The sequence below is a fragment of the Brachionichthys hirsutus genome, chromosome 11 (assembly GCF_040956055.1).
Source record: "Brachionichthys hirsutus isolate HB-005 chromosome 11, CSIRO-AGI_Bhir_v1, whole genome shotgun sequence".
NCBI lineage: Eukaryota > Metazoa > Chordata > Actinopteri > Lophiiformes > Brachionichthyidae > Brachionichthys > Brachionichthys hirsutus.
In genome coordinates this window covers 12,490,251-12,511,255 of record NC_090907.1, presented here as the reverse complement: position 1 = coordinate 12,511,255, position 21,005 = coordinate 12,490,251, and the positions used below count along the sequence as shown (strand labels likewise).

At 44.4% G+C, this 21,005-nt stretch overlaps 1 protein-coding gene across 4 annotated transcripts; it reads right to left on the bottom strand.

Annotated features, from left to right (window-relative positions):
• Nucleotides 1–1,391: 1,391 nt before the first annotated feature.
• Nucleotides 1,392–20,360, bottom strand: LOC137901824 (ubiquitin carboxyl-terminal hydrolase 2-like). Of its 4 annotated transcripts, none has more exons than XM_068745865.1 (15): nt 20,162–20,360; nt 19,295–19,379; nt 18,748–18,836; nt 14,923–15,745; nt 9,932–9,982; nt 8,628–8,751; nt 8,339–8,450; nt 8,101–8,211; nt 6,978–7,042; nt 6,460–6,563; nt 5,241–5,321; nt 4,973–5,051; nt 4,103–4,207; nt 3,816–3,936; nt 1,392–2,702 (listed from the first exon to the last, which is right to left on the bottom strand). In XM_068745865.1, the coding sequence occupies exons 4-15, from the start codon at nt 15,682–15,684 to the stop codon at nt 2,618–2,620; spliced, it is 1,800 nt and encodes a 599-aa protein (XP_068601966.1). In that variant the 5' UTR covers nt 15,685–15,745; nt 18,748–18,836; nt 19,295–19,379; nt 20,162–20,360; the 3' UTR covers nt 1,392–2,617. The 4 variants fall into 4 exon arrangements, with proteins under 4 accessions (XP_068601966.1, XP_068601969.1, XP_068601968.1 ...); XM_068745868.1 differs by having other exon boundaries at nt 5,241–5,318; XM_068745867.1 differs by lacking the exon at nt 18,748–18,836.
• Between the last annotated feature and the right edge of the window lie 645 nt (nt 20,361–21,005).

Below are 21,005 nucleotides of genomic sequence, written 5' to 3'. Positions count from 1 at the left end.
CAACATGCTGTTTGTCAGCAGCCACACCTTGAGCATCTACTGGCTCTGGAGAACAGAGCTTCTCAACATGCAGATAAGGACTTTCACCTTTGAAATATTAAAAATATCTGGCACATATTAAGCCAAAAAAGATGCAGAAAAGGTCGTCCATGCTTTTGTAACTTTCAGACTGGATTACTTCAATTCAGATGAATTTAATTACTGCCCAGCTGCCCCCAAAGGTCCATTAAACATCTCCAGCTGATCCAGAACGCAGCAGCTTGTGTTCTGACAGGAACCAGACTGAGAGAACACATTTCCCCTGTTCTGGCATCTCTGCATTGGCTTCCTGTTAGAGAACAAATTGAATATAAAATCCTTCTACTCACTTTTGAAGCCCTCAACAGCCAGGCCCCTCCTTACCTTACATAGATGATTATCCCATATTGCCCCACTAGAACCCTGCGGTCCCAAAACGCTGGCCTGCTTTTGGTTCCAAACATTTCCACAAGCAGACTGGGGGGCGGAGCTTTCAGTTATCAAGCTCCTTTATTGTGGAATCAGCTCCTTGATTCAGATTGTAAATCAGACACCATCTCTATGTTCAAGAGTAAACTTAGTTTAAAGTTAATCCATATCAATATGATGTCAGGCCTAGATTGCTGGCCTAACCTTCTATGACACAACAAGCTCCTCCATCTTATCAATCACATTTCATAAACATATTTAATTAATTCCACTCTTCCCCATAGTTGTGTGCTCTCTCTCCTTTTGTTTGTCCCTCTTGTGTCCACCGGTCCATGGCCCTGGAGGACCTGGACCTGTGACTGTCCATCACTGCTTGCATTAGCATTTATAGTGGTAGTTTCAGTATTTTCTGTATAGCAGCTCTTTAGTCAGCAGCTTGAATGTTGTGAATCATTGGCTGGAGTGTAAATACATTATTTGCCTGCTTCTTTTCTCTCTATCACTCTTTCTCTGGCTATTTTTAAAGTATTAGGTTCTGTTCAAGGTTTCTGCCTGGTAAAAGGAGGTTTTTTCTTGCCACTTTGCCAAAGTGCTCTTGTGGGTCAAGTTGGGCTCTGTCTTTCCCTGCAGCGCCACCTGTAAAGTGCCTTGAGATAATCTGATATGATCTGGCGCTATAGAAATAAACATGTATTGAATTGATGTTGCTCGTACATTTGTTGGTTTTGTATCACATTTAGTGGACTTTTCTTCTTTGCGTAATCTGACCTCTTGTCCGACGTCATTGTGCACCATTAATCACACTGTAATGGTGGCCCCAAGGTCACACGCTAAACAACATAAGGATCTGAAGTCCACATTTATAAAAGTAATGAATCATTGGGGATTCTATGCAATAAACAATCACAATATTTACCTCACAAAAACAAAACAACATAAACTGATTATATTCTTTTCAAGAGAAACATTTATTTGACCAATCAATTGTAGTTCAATGGGCCAACTCACCAATGGTCACACTTTGGGCAGCAGTGCTGACTCCATTAAAGAAATTGAAGAAAAAGATAATATGTGTATATATGTATGTGTTTTATTTATATATGTATATATATATCACACACATGCACACAAAAATTGTGACAACATATTGTCACCTATAACCATAAATATAACTTTTCTCTCTTAAAACCTTGGAACTGAATTAGCTGGGTCATTTTCAGCACCATTGAAGAGTACATTCTCTGTATTGCATCAGGGTATAAAAATATACAGCCGTAGTTCCTTTCTTCTTTAAAACATTAGTTCTGTGCTGTTTCAATGGCATGAAACAAGAGAGGAAGAAAAGGCCACGCTGATGATGAGGGCTGCCAACATTAATCCTGTTAACATTGTCAATGCTTCACAGATCTGTATTGGACTGTCCGTTCTGCCATTCGGCAGCCACACGTTGCAGAAACGTATGAAATAAACGACATTTTACGCTTGCCCTCTGAAACATCGTGCTCACAGTGTCACCGGCCTCCCAACCACTTTCAGACAAGACAGGAAGTGACTCCAAAGATGTTGGAGTTTTGAAAGTGGAACAGATCGGAAATCCTTAAAACCCAAGCGGGAAGTAGGCTGTAATATTCTAGTAACAATGTGTCATGATACACGCAGAGTAAAATTCATCCAAACGTAAAAGATGACAATAATGATGTTTGTGGTGCTCGGATAAGAACGACTACGACTACTAACTCGTACAAAAAAAAAAAAAAAATCCAACATGATGATGAGTTTTAATAGTAAATATTACGTTTTTGATAACTTTCAATGGTTTGAGGAAAATGACAAGAATTGAAGAAAATAAGTAAAGACATCATCTGTTCGTAGGTAATGGAGAGGGAGGCTTGTTCAGATGGGTTTATTGCACAATGTCAGCCACAGACACATGCACGCACACATGCACACACACACACAGGAGTAAGGACAAAGGGGTGAAAAATACAGGACTGGTTAATCAGGTTCCTGTGATTTCCAGAGTCTTCCCTCCCCAGCCTCCAGGCTGGCCGTTGAGAGTATCTGACATATATCCAAATACAAGTCTAAAATGGGTGTCGCTCAACCAACAGTCTGATCTTCCATCCGTCCATCAGTCAGATTGTTGTTGCAGCCCTTCATCCCGGCGGTTTCACATCCGTGAGGAGGAAGCCAGTTCATAAAACAGGACGTAGGCATCACTGCTGAGCACTTGGCTGGAGGACATTGGTGTTACTCTGGAGACAAGAAGAGGAGAGCATTTTTCAAGTTGACAAAACGACGCATTTGTAAATGGACTGCACTTATATTGCGCTTTTCCACTTTCGCGGTGCCCAAAGCGCTTTAAATTTGGCCTCACGTCACCCATTCACACACAGAATGGGTGAGTGCTGCAATGCAAGGTGCTGCCAGGCCCACTGGACATGATGTGGGCTTCAGTGTCTTGCCCAAGGACACTTTGACATGTGGACAGTCAGAGCTGGAATTTGAACCGCTGACCTACCGATCACTAAACAACCCGCTCCACCAACTGAGCCACAGCCGCCCCTCTGTGAGGCAAACTGCTAATTTAAAGCTGAAATGTGCTGATGCAGTGTTCCTGGGATCCTCTGGGGACATACATGAGAACTATTACATAGAGTGGAACCTCGGTTCTCGAACGACTCGGTAGTCGAACAAAAAAAAAAAGGAGTTTAAATTGCCTCGGAAGTCAAAGAGTTCAAACACAAGTCATGAGGAAAATCGAAGACAAGCGACCAAAGCCGGAGTCGACCCGAGGAGGTTCAGTTTAAGTCGACCTGCTATAGAAGAGACTGTGAAATATTACGACATACAGCAACCTCTCACTCATTTAATGTGGAGGGTACTTTGCCGCTTAGTGAGGACACGGCTGTAGTTTTAAAGCTTCCTGTGCTGGGATGTAACATGCAAGAGATTGGCCTTCCTTTGAGCGAGATTGTGATGCAGTCGGGTCTGTGGTCCGGTGACGCTGCCGTGGAGCGCGTCCATGCGTTCCAATTAAAGGTGTTTCACTGGTAACTCCAGAGGCTGCGCCTGTCCCGGTTGTCCACACCCGTCTGGACGAGCCAGCGTCCAGATACCCGGATGTATTGAACGCGTCTTCAGGTCCAGTTTTAAGTTTACTACTTTGGGTTATTTTTTTTGTTTTGTTTCAGGCCACAGGAAAAAAAGCGGGATCTTTGGCACAATCTAATAAAGTGAATGTTTGAACCTTCATCGTCGCCTCTTGTGTCCTTAATGAAAACGTTGCATCTCAGTTTAGGGGACGTAACAGATGTCTCGACTGATGATGATGATGAAGACGATGATGAAAGGTGTTGGAGACATACCTGGAGTCATTGAATGTGTACCATTCTCCTGAGCTGGGATTGCCACAGTAGGCTGTGTAGTGACCGCCCATGGTGGTGCCTGAGTGGTTGGACACCGCGTACAGGTTGTACACTGCGTGTACTGCAACAAGACAACGCAAACAAAGGTACAAGAAGCTGCAGGTACTCCTTTAAGTAATCAGAAACCCAAACTGTTTTAGACTGCGCAACTGAAATCAAGTAATACTACATTATTTTTTACAAAGTGTCTGAACGCAAAGCTTTATAAAACTCAAGGCAACACTTACTGCTGTTTCCAGAGGCAAACTCCCACAGGTCAAGATCCTTCATAGGGAAGTTAACAAAAGTGGACAATTTGCTGGCTCTTCTGGCCTCGGAGAAACGTTTCAGGTCTGAGACAGAGGGAGAGTCAAGTAATACTCGACTAGTACTAGATGGAATATCTTAAAACATCACTCATTGAAGGGGAGGAGGCCACAGCCACTGGTCATTGGTACGTGACCACAATACTGGGTTTTAAATACAATCAGTACTTTGCTGAGTATCACAGCTGTTCAATAATCATCACATGGAGACACTTGATTTATGGGTATGGATCTGATGCACACATGGTTGATTATTGGTAGCTTTGACAAATATAATGCTAATTATATATAAGAACGGAGGTTAAAGCATTGACTCACTTGTATCATACCTTAAAAACATTTCAAAATAATTCATGAGCATTATTGTGTTGTAATTACCCAAATAGGAACCGTGGTTCTAGTACAGGGGCGGGCAAACCTTTTGACTCGCGGGCCACAATGGGTTCTAAAATGTGACGGATGGGTCGGGCCAGGCGCAGATGTATGGAGTGTTTGTGAGAACCAATATAAATGATTTGATCTTTTACAGGTAGCGTTACAGGGAAAAGGTCAAATGAATGAGGTTTAATTATAATAAAATTTAATTTAATGATATAATTTGAGCAAGTTCGGTGGGCTGGATTAAAAAGCCAGAGGGGCCGAATAAGGCCCCCGGGCCATAGTTTGCCCATGCCTGTTCTAGTAAATCAAGGCCTCTGTATGAACATAGTCAAACTTAAACATAGCCTGGTCCTTTATGATATACAGTAAAACACGTCGGCCTCAGCGGCTGCTGTCCAGACAGAAGGATACGCAAAACTAAGATTTTGGGGAACTTCTGTATCGTGAACTTCTTGGTGCATCGTCTCCTGGCTTTGCACCTGGAGCACGTCTGCAGAGAGGAGACGGACTGCGTTACAACCGGCCTGTTTTCATATTGTACAATATGCAGCATCGTATTTTCATTTAAACTTTGTAAGCATTTAAAAATGGAATTAATTCATAGTCCAAGGTGAAGACAAAAAAAGTTAAACGTTACGTTTAATAAAATGACTTCAGAAAGAATTGTGTTGGTTTTTACCGGCTTCTCATCACCATCAAGGACATCCTCTTTGGTGAAGAGCCGCATGCAGTCCATCAGACTTATCTCACCGTAGCCCTTCTGAGTGGAAACACAGACACACACACACACACAGCAAAATGAAAGGAGCACAGACGGCAAGGTTACAAATACAGCGGAAACTCGGTTCTCAAACGAGAGAACGCAGTGAACTTAGTTTAGTTTCTGACAGAGCTGAAAGAGGGACGCTGTCCTGCAGCATCTGTTTGAGACAGAAATGAGGGACGCTGTCCTGCAGCATCTGTTTGAGATAGAAATGAGGGACGCTGTCCTGCAGCATCTATTTGAGACAGAAATGAGGGACGCTGTCCTGCAGCATCTGTTTGAGACAGAAATGAGGGACACTGTATTAACAGATATTTCAATAAGTGTCTGGGAACTGCGTTAACTTGTGGAAAAAGATTGTAATAATTCAATTCAATTCAGTTTTATTTCTATAGCGCCAGATCACAACATAAAGTTGTCTCAAGGCACTCTACAGGATTAGCAGGGAAAGACAGAACCCAACTTGACCCACAAGAGCAAGAACTCTGGCAACGGTGGCAAGGAAAAATTTCCCTTTAACGGGCAGAAACCTTGGACAGAACCTAGGCTCATGGTGGACGGCCATCTGTCTGTAATATGTGATCTCCAAGTATTCTGGACCCTCGACAAGCCTCTCGGATCTGAAGAAGCCTCTTGGATGAGAGGCGGAATGTCTTCAGTCAAACATTGATCAAGTCCAGTCGATTCTTCGTTTTTTTGCTCTCCGTGATTTGCCGTGACCTGGATCCCTTTCAAAGGAAGAACTCTTCCCCCAATCCACATATTGTCACCATAAAAAGGTAAAAGGTGTGTAAACGATACATAATTGGGTTAAATGTACTTTTATTATGCTTTTGTTTTTAGTTTTATTTACGCTTTAATGCGTTCTCTGTTGTTTAGATACACGTAGCTACATAGTACACTTTTATCTGGTGCGTAGGAACAGATGAATGTAGTTTCCATTAGTTCTTATAGAAAATGTAGCTTTTAGAACAAATCAGTTCCAACAGTATTACAGAACGAATTATGTTCGCTGTAATCTTGTGTTAAGTGCTGTCACAGAGACAACTGCATTTGCCTGCGTGTGTGTGTGTGTGCGTGTGTGAGTGTGTGTGTGTGCGTGTGCGTGTGTGTGTGTGCGTGTGTGTGTCCTCACCTTTGCAATAGGTAGCGACAGATCCCAGAAGGGGTCGAACACAGTGGAGCAGAAACCACAATGGCAGCAAGTGAGAGAGCTCTTGAGCTGCCCGACGAATAGATCTGGAGGAGATTACACAAACTGATCGGCACTGATCACCATGACGACAAGACATGTTTTGTTTTCTTTGGACATAATGAAATGAAACGACTGTTAGCCTAACCTGCTCTCACTCCCTCGCTCTAAATGATGCTATTAGGGCTTCTCGAGGTCGAGTTGGGGGCATGCGGGATCTTCACTGACCTTTTACTCTGACCTGGATGACTGAAGATCTCAACATTAAGCAATTATACTTAAAACCAAACCAAACCTTACATCAGACTGACAGGAAAATGGCAAGCGCTTTTCTTTGGATATTAAATTATGAATTCAATTAGTTTACTATATTCAGAATATCTTATTTAAATACACGATGCAATACATCTACTTATAAAAACTGAGTAAAACATGTGGGAAGGTTTTTTTTTTTTACTTGCCAACGACTTTACTGTCTTCTCTCTCGAGATATTTACTCCACATCTTCTTTCCTTTCTCTTCGTTCCTGAAGGAGCAGAGGTTAGAATGTGAGCATATTGGATCCAAGTTGGATGAGCCACATGGGGGGGGGGGGGGGGGGTACACGCCGACCCTCAGCTGTCCAGACTTTGTAAGCGTTTTGACAGCAGATAATGGAAGTAGCTGACCTGCTTTATTAAAAGCAGAAAGTTATGCTTCGAAAACTGATAATTAGATCCAAGAAGAATTGGATCACGAAGATGATCTGGACAAAGACTGTTGCATGCAGCCTTAAATGAAGGCTCCGTGATTCTTGATGATAAAGATAATGTTTTATGTCCGTGTTTTATTACCTCCGCCAAGGCGGGGCTTATGTGATGTCTGTCTGTCCTTCTGTTAGCACGATAACTCAAAACGTTCTGTACGGATCTTGATGACATTTTCAGGAAATGTTGGGAATGTTACCAGGAACCGCTGATGAAATTTCCGTGATGATTCAGAAGAGATCCTGGATTCTGGATCACGTTGAAACTTGTGTTAACATTGCAGTCAATGGAGCTTTGAAATTCGTTCCTCAATATCTCGGTTAATTATTGGCCGATGTTTATGGAATTTGAATCCGTCATGTAGGGGGGCCTCTATCCCACCACCAAATTTCATCCGGATCAGATCCAGAATGACATTAGGAAAAAATATAATATAAAATTTTAACATTGAAAACTCCATTTACTGAAAAAAATCAGTTAAAAATACACCAACTCTGATTCACTTTTACTTTTCACGGTTGGTGTACAAAGATACCAAGAACAATGTAGAACCTTTTGGTGCTGATCCAGATCACCATGTGGACGGTGTAAATCTAATTATGACGGGAATGAGCTGCTCGGTGGAGGTCTGCGCTCTCCGAGGGCTTTTCTAGTTGTTGAGGTCATTTACAGATTAGAATACAATTTTCAATTATATAGAAAATCAAATCATTTTTCTTTTTTGTTTTCACAGACTTTCTGCGTGTTAATGTGAATTTAGAGGTTCAGCTGTGGAGCTTTGTGAAGGAAGCTGACAGAAGCAGGGGAACAAACGCCGTCTGCCAGGCAGGCTACTCACGGCAGGTGGTCAAAGTCCTCCACGGCGGCTCTCGGCTTGACGGTGACCCTGTTGACCTCGTTGTGCAGGCCGTCAAGGAGGAAACGTAGAAACTCCTGAGCATCCTGCTGGCTGTAAGACACATAAGTGAGAACTGGAAGCACCAGATGATGCTGCTGTTACGTGACATATTTGAAGAGTCTTACTTCTCACTCATTATAAGCGAGACGCCACAGGCAGGTTTTGAATGACAACTTACTTGTATCCCATAAATCTGGGAGCATATCTCTGGATCTGAGTTTTAAATTCGGATGGGCTGACCGCCTCGCTGCTCGATGACGTCCACATAGTCTGTAACAGCTTGGCGAATTCTACCACGACAGAAACACAATCGCATCTTGGTGAAATTAACAATGTTTTGAGGTTGACTGAAGGCACAACCGATTCTCAAAATCCCAAACGCCTCTGTGTCTCTCAGGCCACGCTCGTCCTGGAGGCAGCAGGGCGAATGGGAGCGCGTGCTTCAGCCTGCGTGGCTTGTCTCTCACCTTCCATGAGGGCGGTGTTGGTGCGGCTGTTGTTGTTAAAGTCTCTGCGGTGCGACGTGTGCAGGCAGTAATCCCGGAGGCTGTGTGTGTTGCTTAGACACTGCAGGATGCTGTTCATGAAACACTACAAAGACAAACGTCACAAACAGTTTGAGTTGCACTAATGGCATCAGATAAAGAATATTTAACATTTGGCATTCAACCAGAGTGATGTGTGTAAAGTATTTGTCTTTACTGGTATGGATTATATTGGTATCCTTTGACACAGCTGAATGTTCCGTGTTATCTTGCACACAATTTTGGAAACGTTCCCTTTGCTCCGTCTCCTCAGACGAGCTTCCTGGACAAACCTCGAGACCATGTTTTGTCTCTCATGGGAGACAAACATTTTATCTTTACCCCGACCTAAACTCTCACTGACCCCTCCCTTCTCCCTCACGCTGAGATCCACACGTCTACACCTGTCGTATAAATACTGTATGCATACGTTGAATCTTTGCACACAGAATTTGTATTACGAGGCACATTCCCCAAGTCTTGTCAATGTACGACTCAGCTTCTGACATGTCAACCGGTGTATAATATATACTACAGTAACTACTACTACTACTGGTATCTACTGAAAAAGTACTTTAAACATGATGTACTTTGTCCCTTTGTGGAGCAGGACAGGCTTGATATACTTCCTTTGTACAGTGATTTGTCCGCGTTTGAAAATCCTCGAGGAGAGAGTGAATCCCTTTTGTCTTGTCTTTTTGTCTCCTGATAAAGCTTAACAGACTAACAGACTAAAAACTGCCGGCAGAGAGAAGTAAAGATTACATGAAAAATACAAGTGGAGAGACATTACCCAAATGGTTCGAGTCTGCCACCATTCTCAATGACATATTTGTGTACATTTAATATATAATCCAATATTTCACTTCATATTAAGCCAATGTGATAAATGCAGTTCAAAAACATTTTAAGACTAAGTGAAAGAAACCTGTTTTAATTACAGGGTATAAACAAGTATCACACACATAGATATGTTATCAAGGAAGACACAAATGTGTACACACTGCTGTGTGTGACACGTGCAATTTGGTCAGATGTGATTAGGTTACTGTACACACACATTTATTTTAGGAGTAGTCCTTCTGCCGGTTGCCTGGTAGACAGACATATATCACACTCTTGTTTGATATCCAACATATCAGTGCGACACCAGATGGATTATGGGAATTTAGCTTGAGCATCTCCGTCTGTGGTGAAGAATACGATCCCGCTGTCAGATGTGATGTGAACGGGGCTTGTGCACTTACAGTATTTCCTAGGTTCTTTAGTCCCACCAGGCCCTGAGCACGCTTTGAATTCTGAAAGACAACAGAGACAATACTGAGATAAAATGTCAAAGAACACACACACACACGAATGCGCACACACAGACCGAAAACAAACATGGAGTGTGTATTAGACAAGGGTTCACGTTTAGTGATGCATTAAACATGTAAAAAATGTATTTCCAATTACGTAAAGAAAGAGAATTACTTTAAAAATTATATACAGTATATATACTGTATCTTGTTTGGATGTTCACTATGTTCATTTCAATTCCTAAACCACTGGTCAGCATGGTTTTGATTCCAGGGTGGATCTGGACCCAATTGATATCCCTGGGCAGTTGCATAACAAGCAAAGTCTGAGCATCTGAAATAGATGTGATATATTTAGTCGAATGTGTTTGCTGTTTCGGTGTTGGAATCACAGACAGGAGGAACTTGTTTTTGCTATCTCTATCTAGTGGTCCTCTCCTCCAACGGCGATCGATCCCAGATTATCTGATTAATAACAACAACAGAAAAACAAACCACGGCACCTGAAGGATTTTCTACTCTTCAGATTGCCATGGCAACAAACCATGAAACATGACCGGAGTGAAACATAACAGATGCCATGTTACCATCACTTTCATTATCAGAATCAGAATACGTTATTAATCCCAGAGGGAAGTTCCATCAACTCCACTCAACGACACTCAGAAATAAGAATTGGACAGTATGCACATAGTGCCTTAATATAAATATGTAAGTATAGTAGTAAAAAATATAGAAAGCAATAGTATGTTACAATGATGCATTGCATATTTTAATTGCCACAGGAAGAAAAGGCCTTCCATGACGTTCGGTTTTTGAGGGGGGTGGTCTCAGTCTGTTCAAGTCCTCCTCTGTTGTACCAGGTCCTGGGTGCTTTCACACTGCCGCTGTTTGCTCCCTTTAAACGGACCAGAGTGCCTTTTCTCGGATAATCCGCTCCATTTGGGCTGGTGTGAAAGCGCACCCGAACTCTGGAGAGGATCAAAAAAGTCTGCCTAAAAACGTGGGTTTCGGTTCCTTTGCAAGAGAACCCTGCTCCGTTCCGTGGGCAGTGTGAAAGCTCACCGGCGCAAACGCAGGACTAAATGTACGCCGTTACGCTACGCGGTGCATCTCCGGTAGAGGAAGTACAGCGTGTACTCCAAGCTGCTCTGCAGGGGAAGCTCAGTTACCAAAAAAACTAAAGTGGTGAAATATGTACCGTTGTGTGTAGATTTCATTGACTAATTATGCGTTATAATACTTTATAATACTGCTAAGTTTTTCATTCCGTTGTTCTGAACTGACCCGGAGACTTTACGGATCCCCAGCAACTTTGTCTGTTAAAAACGACTAGCGTTGTGTAACATTTAAAATGTATGCAAGAACAAAATTAGCTTCCCTCCTTAAATGAGCAGCAGCCGCAACTGGCGCACTCCAACCCTAAACAAACATGGGTGAGGGCGGGACTTCCCCTTCTACTTTGTCCAATCGACGAGCGACTCTTTCAGCCACGTGACGCTGCTCCAAAAGTTCGTTTCGCGAAGAAATCAGTGTGAAAGTAGACCTTTCAACTCATTGTAAATGCAACAATTTGCTCCCAAAGGAACCGAGTCCTCTTGGTGCAGTGTGAAAACTACTGCCACAACATCACCTGCTTTGTGGATGACTTTGTTGAGTCTCTTTGAGTCTGAAAACCTCAGTCTGCTGCCCCAGCACACCACAGCAAACAGGTAAATGGTAAATGGACTGCACTTATATAGCGCTTTTTCCACCTTTGCGGTGCTCAAAGCGGCCTCACATTCACCCATTCACACACACATTCACACTCCAGTGGGCGACTGCTGCCATGCAAGGTGCTGCCAGACCCACTAGGAGCAATTTGGGGTTCAGTGTCTTGCCCAAGGACACTCGACATGCGTACAGTCGGAGCTGGGATTCAAACCGCTGATTTACTGATCACTGGACGACCCACTCTACCAACTGAGCCACAGCCGCCCGTGCCTGTGGCTCAGGATGGACTAGAGACCCTCAGTCTGCTGCCCCAGCACACCACAGCAAACCGGATGGAATAGATACCCTCAGTCTGCTGCACCAGCACACCACAGCAAACAGGATGGACTAGATACCCTCAGTCTGCTGCACCAGCACACCACAGCAAACCGGATGGAATAGATACCCTCAGTCTGCTGCACCAGCACACCACAGCAAGCAGGATAGACTAGATACCCTCAGTCTGCTGCCCCAGCACACCACAGCAAGCAGGATAGACTAGATACCCTCAGTCTGCTGCCCCAGCACACCACAGCAAGCAGGATAGACTAGATACCCTCAGTCTGCTGCCCCAGCACACCACAGCAAGCAGGATAGACTAGATACCCTCAGTCTGCTGCCCCAGCACACCACAGCAAGCAGGATAGACTAGATACCCTCAGTCTGCTGCACCAGCACACCACAGCAAACAGGATGGACTAGATACCCTCAGTCTGCTGCCCCAGCACACCACAGCAAACAGGATGGACTAGATACCCTCAGTCTGCTGCCCCAGCACACCACAGCAAACAGGATAGACTAGATACCCTCAGTCTGCTGCCCCAGCACACCACAGCAAACAGGATGGACTAGATACCCTCAGTCTGCTGCCCCAGCACACCACAGCAAACAGGATGGACTAGATACCCTCAGTCTGCTGCACCAGCACACCACAGCAAGCAGGATAGACTAGAGACCCTCAGTCTGCTGCCCCAGCACACCACAGCAAACAGGATGGACTAGATACCCTCAGTCTGCTGCCCCAGCACACCACAGCAAGCAGGATAGACTAGATACCCTCAGTCTGCTGCACCAGCACACCACAGCAAACAGGATGGACTAGATACCCTCAGTCTGCTGCCCCCGGCACACCACAGCAAGCAGGATAGACTAGATACCCTCAGTCTGCTGCACCAGCACACCACAGCAAGCAGGATAGACTAGAGACCCTCAGTCTGCTGCCCCAGCACACCACAGCAAGCAGGATAGACTAGATACCCTCAGTCTGCTGCACCAGCACACCACAGCAAACAGGATGGACTAGATACCCTCAGTCTGCTGCCCCAGCACACCACAGCAAGCAGGATAGACTAGATACCCTCAGTCTGCTGCACCAGCACACCACAGCAAACAGGATGGACTAGATACCCTCAGTCTGCTGCCCCCGGCACACCACAGCAAGCAGGATAGACTAGATACCCTCAGTCTGCTGCACCAGCACACCACAGCAAGCAGGATAGACTAGAGACCCTCAGTCTGCTGCCCCAGCACACCACAGCAAGCAGGATAGACTAGATACCCTCAGTCTGCTGCACCAGCACACCACAGCAAACAGGATGGACTAGATACCCTCAGTCTGCTGCCCCAGCACACCACAGCAAGCAGGATAGACTAGATACCCTCAGTCTGCTGCACCAGCACACCACAGCAAACAGGATGGACTAGATACCCTCAGTCTGCTGCCCCCGGCACACCACAGCAAGCAGGATAGACTAGATACCCTCAGTCTGCTGCACCAGCACACCACAGCAAGCAGGATAGACTAGAGACCCTCAGTCTGCTGCCCCAGCACACCACAGCAAACCGGATGGACTACAGCAGAGACACAGGTTGAAGCAGGCGAGTTCTGTCATTGTGTGTTACAGCAGCAGTCATGTTTCTAATGTCAATATGTTCAAATCCAGACACAAATATTCACAAATACTCTATCATAATATTCATATATATCAGTTGCACATGCAGCTCCCCCTGGTCTGTTCATCTGGAATGATTTTCCATATGTGCACACATGGAGGTGATGAAAGTCTATTTTTACTTTGCCAATAAATTGGCCAAACCTGCTGTAGCATTTCTAAACCTCTATAGCAGCAGAAAACAATGTGAACTGTAGCTCGAACACAGATCCCAATACTGCCACATATTTGACCTTTTTAAAAAAAAATGAGTCCATTTAAGAATACCAACAGTATCTATTGTTAAACGCTGTATTGTTCTATTATTATGATAAAAGTAGAACAATAAAATATATTTGATGATATTTACAATTTATACAGGGAATGTAGACTGCAACATCGATATTCAAGTTGTCTACAAGACATATTAAAGCAAGAATAGCTTATCCACATTAAAGAAATTAAACATATATGTGTGTGTATATGTATATATTTACATCTATGTTTTATTTGCTTACAGGTGAAGGGACTAGCAGAGCTTCTGCTGTTACTATTCAACCGCCTGAGGACGCTCCATCAACCTCGACAAGTTCAGCTGTGCGTCAATCTGTCAAGGCAGCCCCTCTCGATCCTGCTGACTGATGCAGTGAGGACTGAGTTTGTAGGAGGGGGGGGGGGGCATCAGGCCATAATGTCGCCCAGGGCACCACAACGGCCACTGTCTCTAAGACATACATCACCACTGTCTTGTAGACCTTTCCCTTCCTCCTCGCTGACACTCTCCTATCACAGAGCACACCTGATACTTTCCTCCACCCGTTCCAGCCTGCCTGCACACAATTCTTCACCTCCTTTCCACATTCTCTCCATCACTCTGCACTGTTAACCCGAGGTACCTGAAGTCCTCTACCTTCTTTACGTCTATTCCTTGTAGTTTGAGTTTTACTTAAGCAAATGTAAAAAAGATTGTACGTATGTGAATGAATGGAACATGCATGATATCTTACTGTCAGTGTCAACCAGGCCTTAGAGTGGACTGAAATTATTTTGAGAAACATTGCCCTCATTTGGTAGAAAGACTGTACTATCGGAAGCCACAAGCTTTGTCGGACTTGATAATGAAGGGCTGAAACCAGTGTACCTTCTTGGTGACAACCATTCAGCCTTATTTAGCTCTGTGATGTTGGGCCCTCTAGAACCCTATGACTGAAGCCCAATCAAAGCCAGCCTGTGGGAGAAGACAGAATCATCTCTTACCGTGGAGTCCCTGGTGGGGGAGACTGGAAGTTCATTACTGGACATTTGCCATGTTGAAGCGCTGCATGCTCTGCTGCTGTTGAAAGCCTCCTGGGAGCAGCTCCGTGAGAGCCGCTCCTGAGTAGAGCTTTGCAACAAACCCGAATAGCCCGGCCGAGAGCTACTGCCATATGAGTTTGCCACATTGCTGGTCCGAGTGTGATAGCTCCGCAGGGCACTGGTGGAAGAGTATGGGCTGGAAGACGAGGTGTCACAGAGACCCAGAGAAGCCAGATCCCTGCTCAAGTCACTCTGGGATACAGATTTTCGTCGGTTGAGCGATATGCTCTGAGAGGCCGCTGATGAAGAGGAGAGGTAGCTGGACTGCGTCAAGGATAACGAGTAGGAGTCGTAGCCACTGTAGGCTGATCCCCCGCTCAGCCCCAAAGCTCCACAGCCCTTGATAGGGGTTCTACTGAGGCTTTCACTCCGGCGGTTGCAACTGCTTCCGAGGATGTCGGTGCGTGGGATGGTTCTACTCCGATCGTGATCAGGTTCTGAGGATGTGCTGTAGGTGCAGCTGCGGTTGACAGAGCTGCTCAGAAACCTGGAGGAGTAACCTGAGGAAGACATAGAAGGCGATGTTGGGGACTTGTAGGAGGACAGCCTGTCCTGCTTACAGTAGGAGCTAAGGCCCGGGCTCAGGGAGGAACTGTAGGAGCTGTAGCTGCTGGTGTAGGAAGGGCCAGCATAGCGCTTGGCAGTGGAGGAGACACGGGACATTCTGCTTCTGCTGCTTGATTCTCAGCCACAGGGAGGGAGAGTCTCTGGAAGGCGGCATCAACTGCAGTTACAGCAAAGAGAGGCAAGCATTGGTTAACTTTGCTGCACAAAATATTAGTGTAGTTTTAAAGAGAGAAAAAGACTGACAATTAATTCAATTCAATTCAGTTTTATTTCTATAGAGCCAGATACAACAGAAAGTCATCTCAAGGCACTTTACAGGATTAGCAGGGAAATACCTGCAGGGAAAGACAGAACCCAACTTGGTTCACAAGAGCAAGAACTTTGGCAACGGGGGCAAGTAAAAACTTCCCTTTAACAGGCAGAACCTTGGACAGAACCTCATGGTCCTTATGAAGGACTCTCTGTTTTGCACCTTGGTTGACAAAGGACAAATTGTGATGTAACATTTTCACTTTTATTCTGCTTTGACTCATTTTGACTAGCACTTAAACATATTACTTACACTTTTATTATTGTTCATTTTTTGGAGAAAAACATGTTTCCAAAAAATATTTTGCAAACATATTTTTTTATTACCAGTATTACATTTTCACACTTTGTTTTTATTTTAATTACACTTTTCTTGCACTATCTGAGACATTTAAAATGTTTCTCCCTCTGGATGGCATACTGTTCTTCTGGTATCCTAATGAATTATTATTAAGACATAATGCTGTGAAAAGTTTTGTTAAAAACGTATGATGTCCAAGCCAAGCAATATCACTTAAACACTTAAAAAAAAAAAATGTAATGTGATTGACTGAATTAAGGGACAAGTTTCCCTTCTCACGACCTCCTCTGCTGCAGTTTATCATGGAGGAGTCTTTCCGGCTGTTGGTGTTGAAGCCACCTGGCAACAAGGTGTCCTGTTGCTGCGTGGGCGATGCAGATGGATGCACTTGCAGGTTTGAATAAATAAAAGTGTCTAGTGTTGCTGATCCATGTTGACTTCAGTAAGGATGGATCCTATTTCTTTAATCTCTCTCACCCCTTCTGTCTCGCTCTCGCCACTCTCCCTTGTTCACCCCCTTACTGGGCAGCACCCTATCTTCTCCGGGTGCACCTACTTTCTCATTCTCAGTGTAGTTTACCCGCCATCTTCTTTTCGATCACTGTCTCCCTCTCTCACACTGAGACCACAGCTCTATCAATAATTGAGTATATGGATCTAGAGTGGCCAGAACACAGGCAGGCTTGGTGGCTGTTGCCATGAGAGCACAGCTAAGCCAGCTAGGCTAACAGCACCAAGAAACTTGAACCCTTATAAAGAGCAAACCTTACTTGTTCTGGACCCATAAAAGCAACTCCTTTCCTCCATCATGGCCTTGGTTAACCATATTGTAACTGTTACATGTCTTCCCCCAGTTGGGACACGACCAAAGACTAGTCTAGTTTGGTGGCACTGGGGGGGCAAGTCCCAGTGAGTAAAACAGTCAGGCCACACGCATGGAAGTATCACCAAAGAGCATGGACTCACAGAATTCAAGAAATGATAGCAAGCTATGGATTTCACTTTTATGAAGTTACTAACTTTTAAACTAACTTTTACAATAAGATTGTATTATGCATATATATATATATATATATATATAGGCTAATTTCTTAAAGATTTGATGGCTATAAAGATTTATGTCTAATGACATAGTCCTGAGGAGAAGTAAAATAAAACTTTTCATTTGTCTCTGTCTCATTGAAATGTGAACCGGAATAAAAATGAATTCATTCATGAAGCAATGTCTCCATGGAAACAGCAGCACAGACACAAGCTTGCACTCTAAACACATAGTTCTATCTGGCTACTCCATATTTTCAGCAGCTGAGGCTAACTGACCAGTAGTTAGTGGGGCAGCAGACTGAGGGTCTCGAGTCCATCCTGTTTGCTGTGGTGTTACATTCCACAGCAAACTGGCCCCCCCTCGGTTTCAACACCCCCCTGGCTGCTGGACTTTCTCACCAACAGACCCCAGTCTGTGCGGGTGGGGAACAACGTTTCCAGTGTCATCTCACTGAGCACCGGATCCCATCAGGGCTGTGTCCTGAGTCCGCTGCTCTTTGCCACGATGATGCACGACGGCTGCGCCAGGTCCACCACCAACCACATAGTGACGTTTGCGGACGACACAACGACGGTGGGCGTCGTCCAAGACAATGAAGATCTGTCCTACAGAGAAGCGGTGAGCCCCCTGGGCTGGTGTAAAACAAGCAACCTGGTCCTGAATGTTGACAAGGACGTCATTGGTGATTTCAGGAACCAGCACCAAGTTCCTGGGGGTGCACATAACCAACACCCTGTCCCGGGCACATCACACCGGAGCGCTTGTTAAGAGAGCCCAGCAGGGCATGCATTTCCTGCGCCGGCCGACTGCACTTTAATGCAACTTTAACTGTATTTATACCCATGTGCATTTTTTATATAGGCAACATATTAGTTATGGCGTATATATATATAACTTATATATAAATATATTATATATATATATTTACAGAAATCTGTCAATGTCTGACTGAAAAGTGAATGTTTTAAATGACAAAATAAGTCTAAGAACACTCTTACTCCAGTTTTAGCTCCTCCAATTATAGGTTTATTTTATTTTATTCATATGTTGCCTCTGACGTTTGTTTTCCACTCATATTCTGAGAGAAAGCAAATCATTATTGTTTTTTATTTCCTCTTCATTATTCACAAGTGAACTGGTCTCCACTCGAAATAGGAACATATTATTGTCACGCTACATGAATGGTGAATTTTCACAGTTAATGACATCATCAAAACCTTTTAGTAGGGCATGCAGTATGTTGGGGTAGAGCTACAGTCTAAATATCCACATTGTAGTGCTGCTGTAATAGCACTGGGACGGAGCAGAACGCAGCATCCCATTCCAGTTTTGTAATTTCAGAGAATCACTGCTCAGCTGATAAAAACACATCACGTAACTCGCTTGCAGAACTTCTTCTGACAAACTAATACAGCAGTGATGCTGAGCAGGAACGTACTACTGAGTGCATACATTGACCCTTAATACTACAAATTAGAGACGCTGCTGTGTATGAAGTATTTACCTCCCGTATTTATAACAGCGTGTCTGTCTCCTCAGCTCATTCTACGGTGTCCACACGGACATGGAAGGGCTTCGTGACACTGATCACACCTGCAGAAAACAACACAGACAGGTTACAGGATAACTACCAATCAGCAGACATTCAGCCTAAACAGTCAAGCAGCACCACTAAACAGTCGTTCAACTCCAACCACGTAAGAGTGCATCTGTTAGCTCATGTTTTCAGATCCTGAAAAATGTCTTGATTATTATTACGGTTAATTACGCGGCTCTCGCAGTTGCGCTTGTTACAAATCTTATTATTTTGCCACCACAACCAATGCAAAAGTGACATGACACAAAACCTGCTCGCGATTCTTCCACCGAGGTGAGAAAGATCCAGAATGTTCTGAATTGATACAGCCTGTCCTTCTATCAGCGTCTCCGTGGGAAGACGTACCCTTGTAGCTGAATAAAAAAAACAATCTCACACCAAAAGGGATTCGCGCGAGGCACAGGTAACCTGGAAGGAGCAAAGGGAGGGAAACCAACCGGTTTGAGAGGCTCACCCTTGTTGTTCTGAGCAGCCAGGCCGGCCCGATGGGAAGCAGTGGAGCGCTCCGTTGGACACTGTGGCCCCAGAGTGAGAGGACACTATGAGCACAGTGATGGAGAATGTCACAGATCACGTTACAGGGCCGATAAATATAGCAGACAGCGATGACTTCTACAGGTCACTCAACACTCTGTGGGATTCCAGGTTGTTTTTAAGGGTCCAGCATTAACACCATCTGTAACGTCCAACGCATGAGTCAGCAGACTCACCGGATGTTACGTCTCACCTGAGTGGCAGGTTTCCTTCAGCATTTTGTCCGCCTGCATCTGAGTTTGTATTTCTTATCTTTTTTCGTACTGTGTATCCTCCTTCACTCTGGCCACGCATGCGCAGAATGACGTATGAAACAGCAGCCCAACACACACACATGACGACCAGTATGACCGGGCATAGAAAAACAAGCTGCGTGGAACAATGGAAAGACAGAAGCGTCTCTGCGAGGAGTGCAACTTGATACCGGGCAGAAGCCATTGTTGATTCGCTGCAGAGCGGTCTCTGAACGGGTTCAGCACTGCGTGGCTGTGCGGGGCACCGTTACATGAAAACCGCTCAGGCTCAAAGCTGCGGTTCGGTAAGAGAGAGAGGGACGGCCAGTGTCAGGGGGACGAAGAGACCAAGGAACCGCTCAAAGCTCATCGTCCCCGAGTCGTTTGGGCTCGGGACACGCCGGAGGATACGAACGTTAAGCAAATCATAATATTCGTACTGTAGGGAATTTCCATACCAGATGGGATTTCACAACGTGATTACATGCCGACACTGCACCAGGAACAGACAACATTTAGTTTGGTTTGGTCAATAGTTCACAGCATTTACTCACCTTATATTTGGAGATCATCCCGATTCGAACGCAAAGCGAAACGCCCTTAACGCTGTTTTATGCTGCCTGCAGTTACTCCATAATTAAAGTTGGTGAAAATACATTACTATTCCCCCAATGTGCTAAGTACACTGTTATACAACTATATATTATTCCCCCCCATGTGCTAAGTACACTGTTATACAACTATATATTATTCCCCCCATGTGCTAAGTACACTGTTACACAACTATATATATTTTTGCCTTCAACCAAGGAACGGTTCTTTAACGATGACGTCGGCAACGCTTGTCTCTGATTGGGTCATACAGTTCTGTGAGCGTCATCAGCCCGCGCTGGGAACCACCCCCTACTTCGTCGTCATGGTAATAAGCGTAAACATTACAGGGAAAGAACAAGTTAGGCACGCGCAGATAGGAGAGAAGGCTGTTACGGGACCTGCTGTTATTCTGTTATGTTCTGTGTTAGCCAATGAGATGCCTGTCAGTGCGCATGCGCAATGTTGTAAGAATGCATGACTGCCGACTACTTTACTTTCTTCTTGATTGAGGGTGTCAGGTTGAATTATGGATTTCCAATAATGGCTCCAAAATACACAAGCTAGTATTTTTGGAAGCAGCAGTTTGGACAGTTAAAAATTACACAAAAATATATAGAACGTGGGCATTCTCAATAACTCAACAATAAATTTAATAACACGTTTCTTGGGCTTGTAATACTGTTTAATCAACTTCATTATTCCATAGGCAGTTATAATGACCATAAAATAAATCAATAAAGTTCCAAAGCAAACAGTCCACTGATTATCACAGATAAGTCTCAATTTAATTTGGTGCCACGCTGA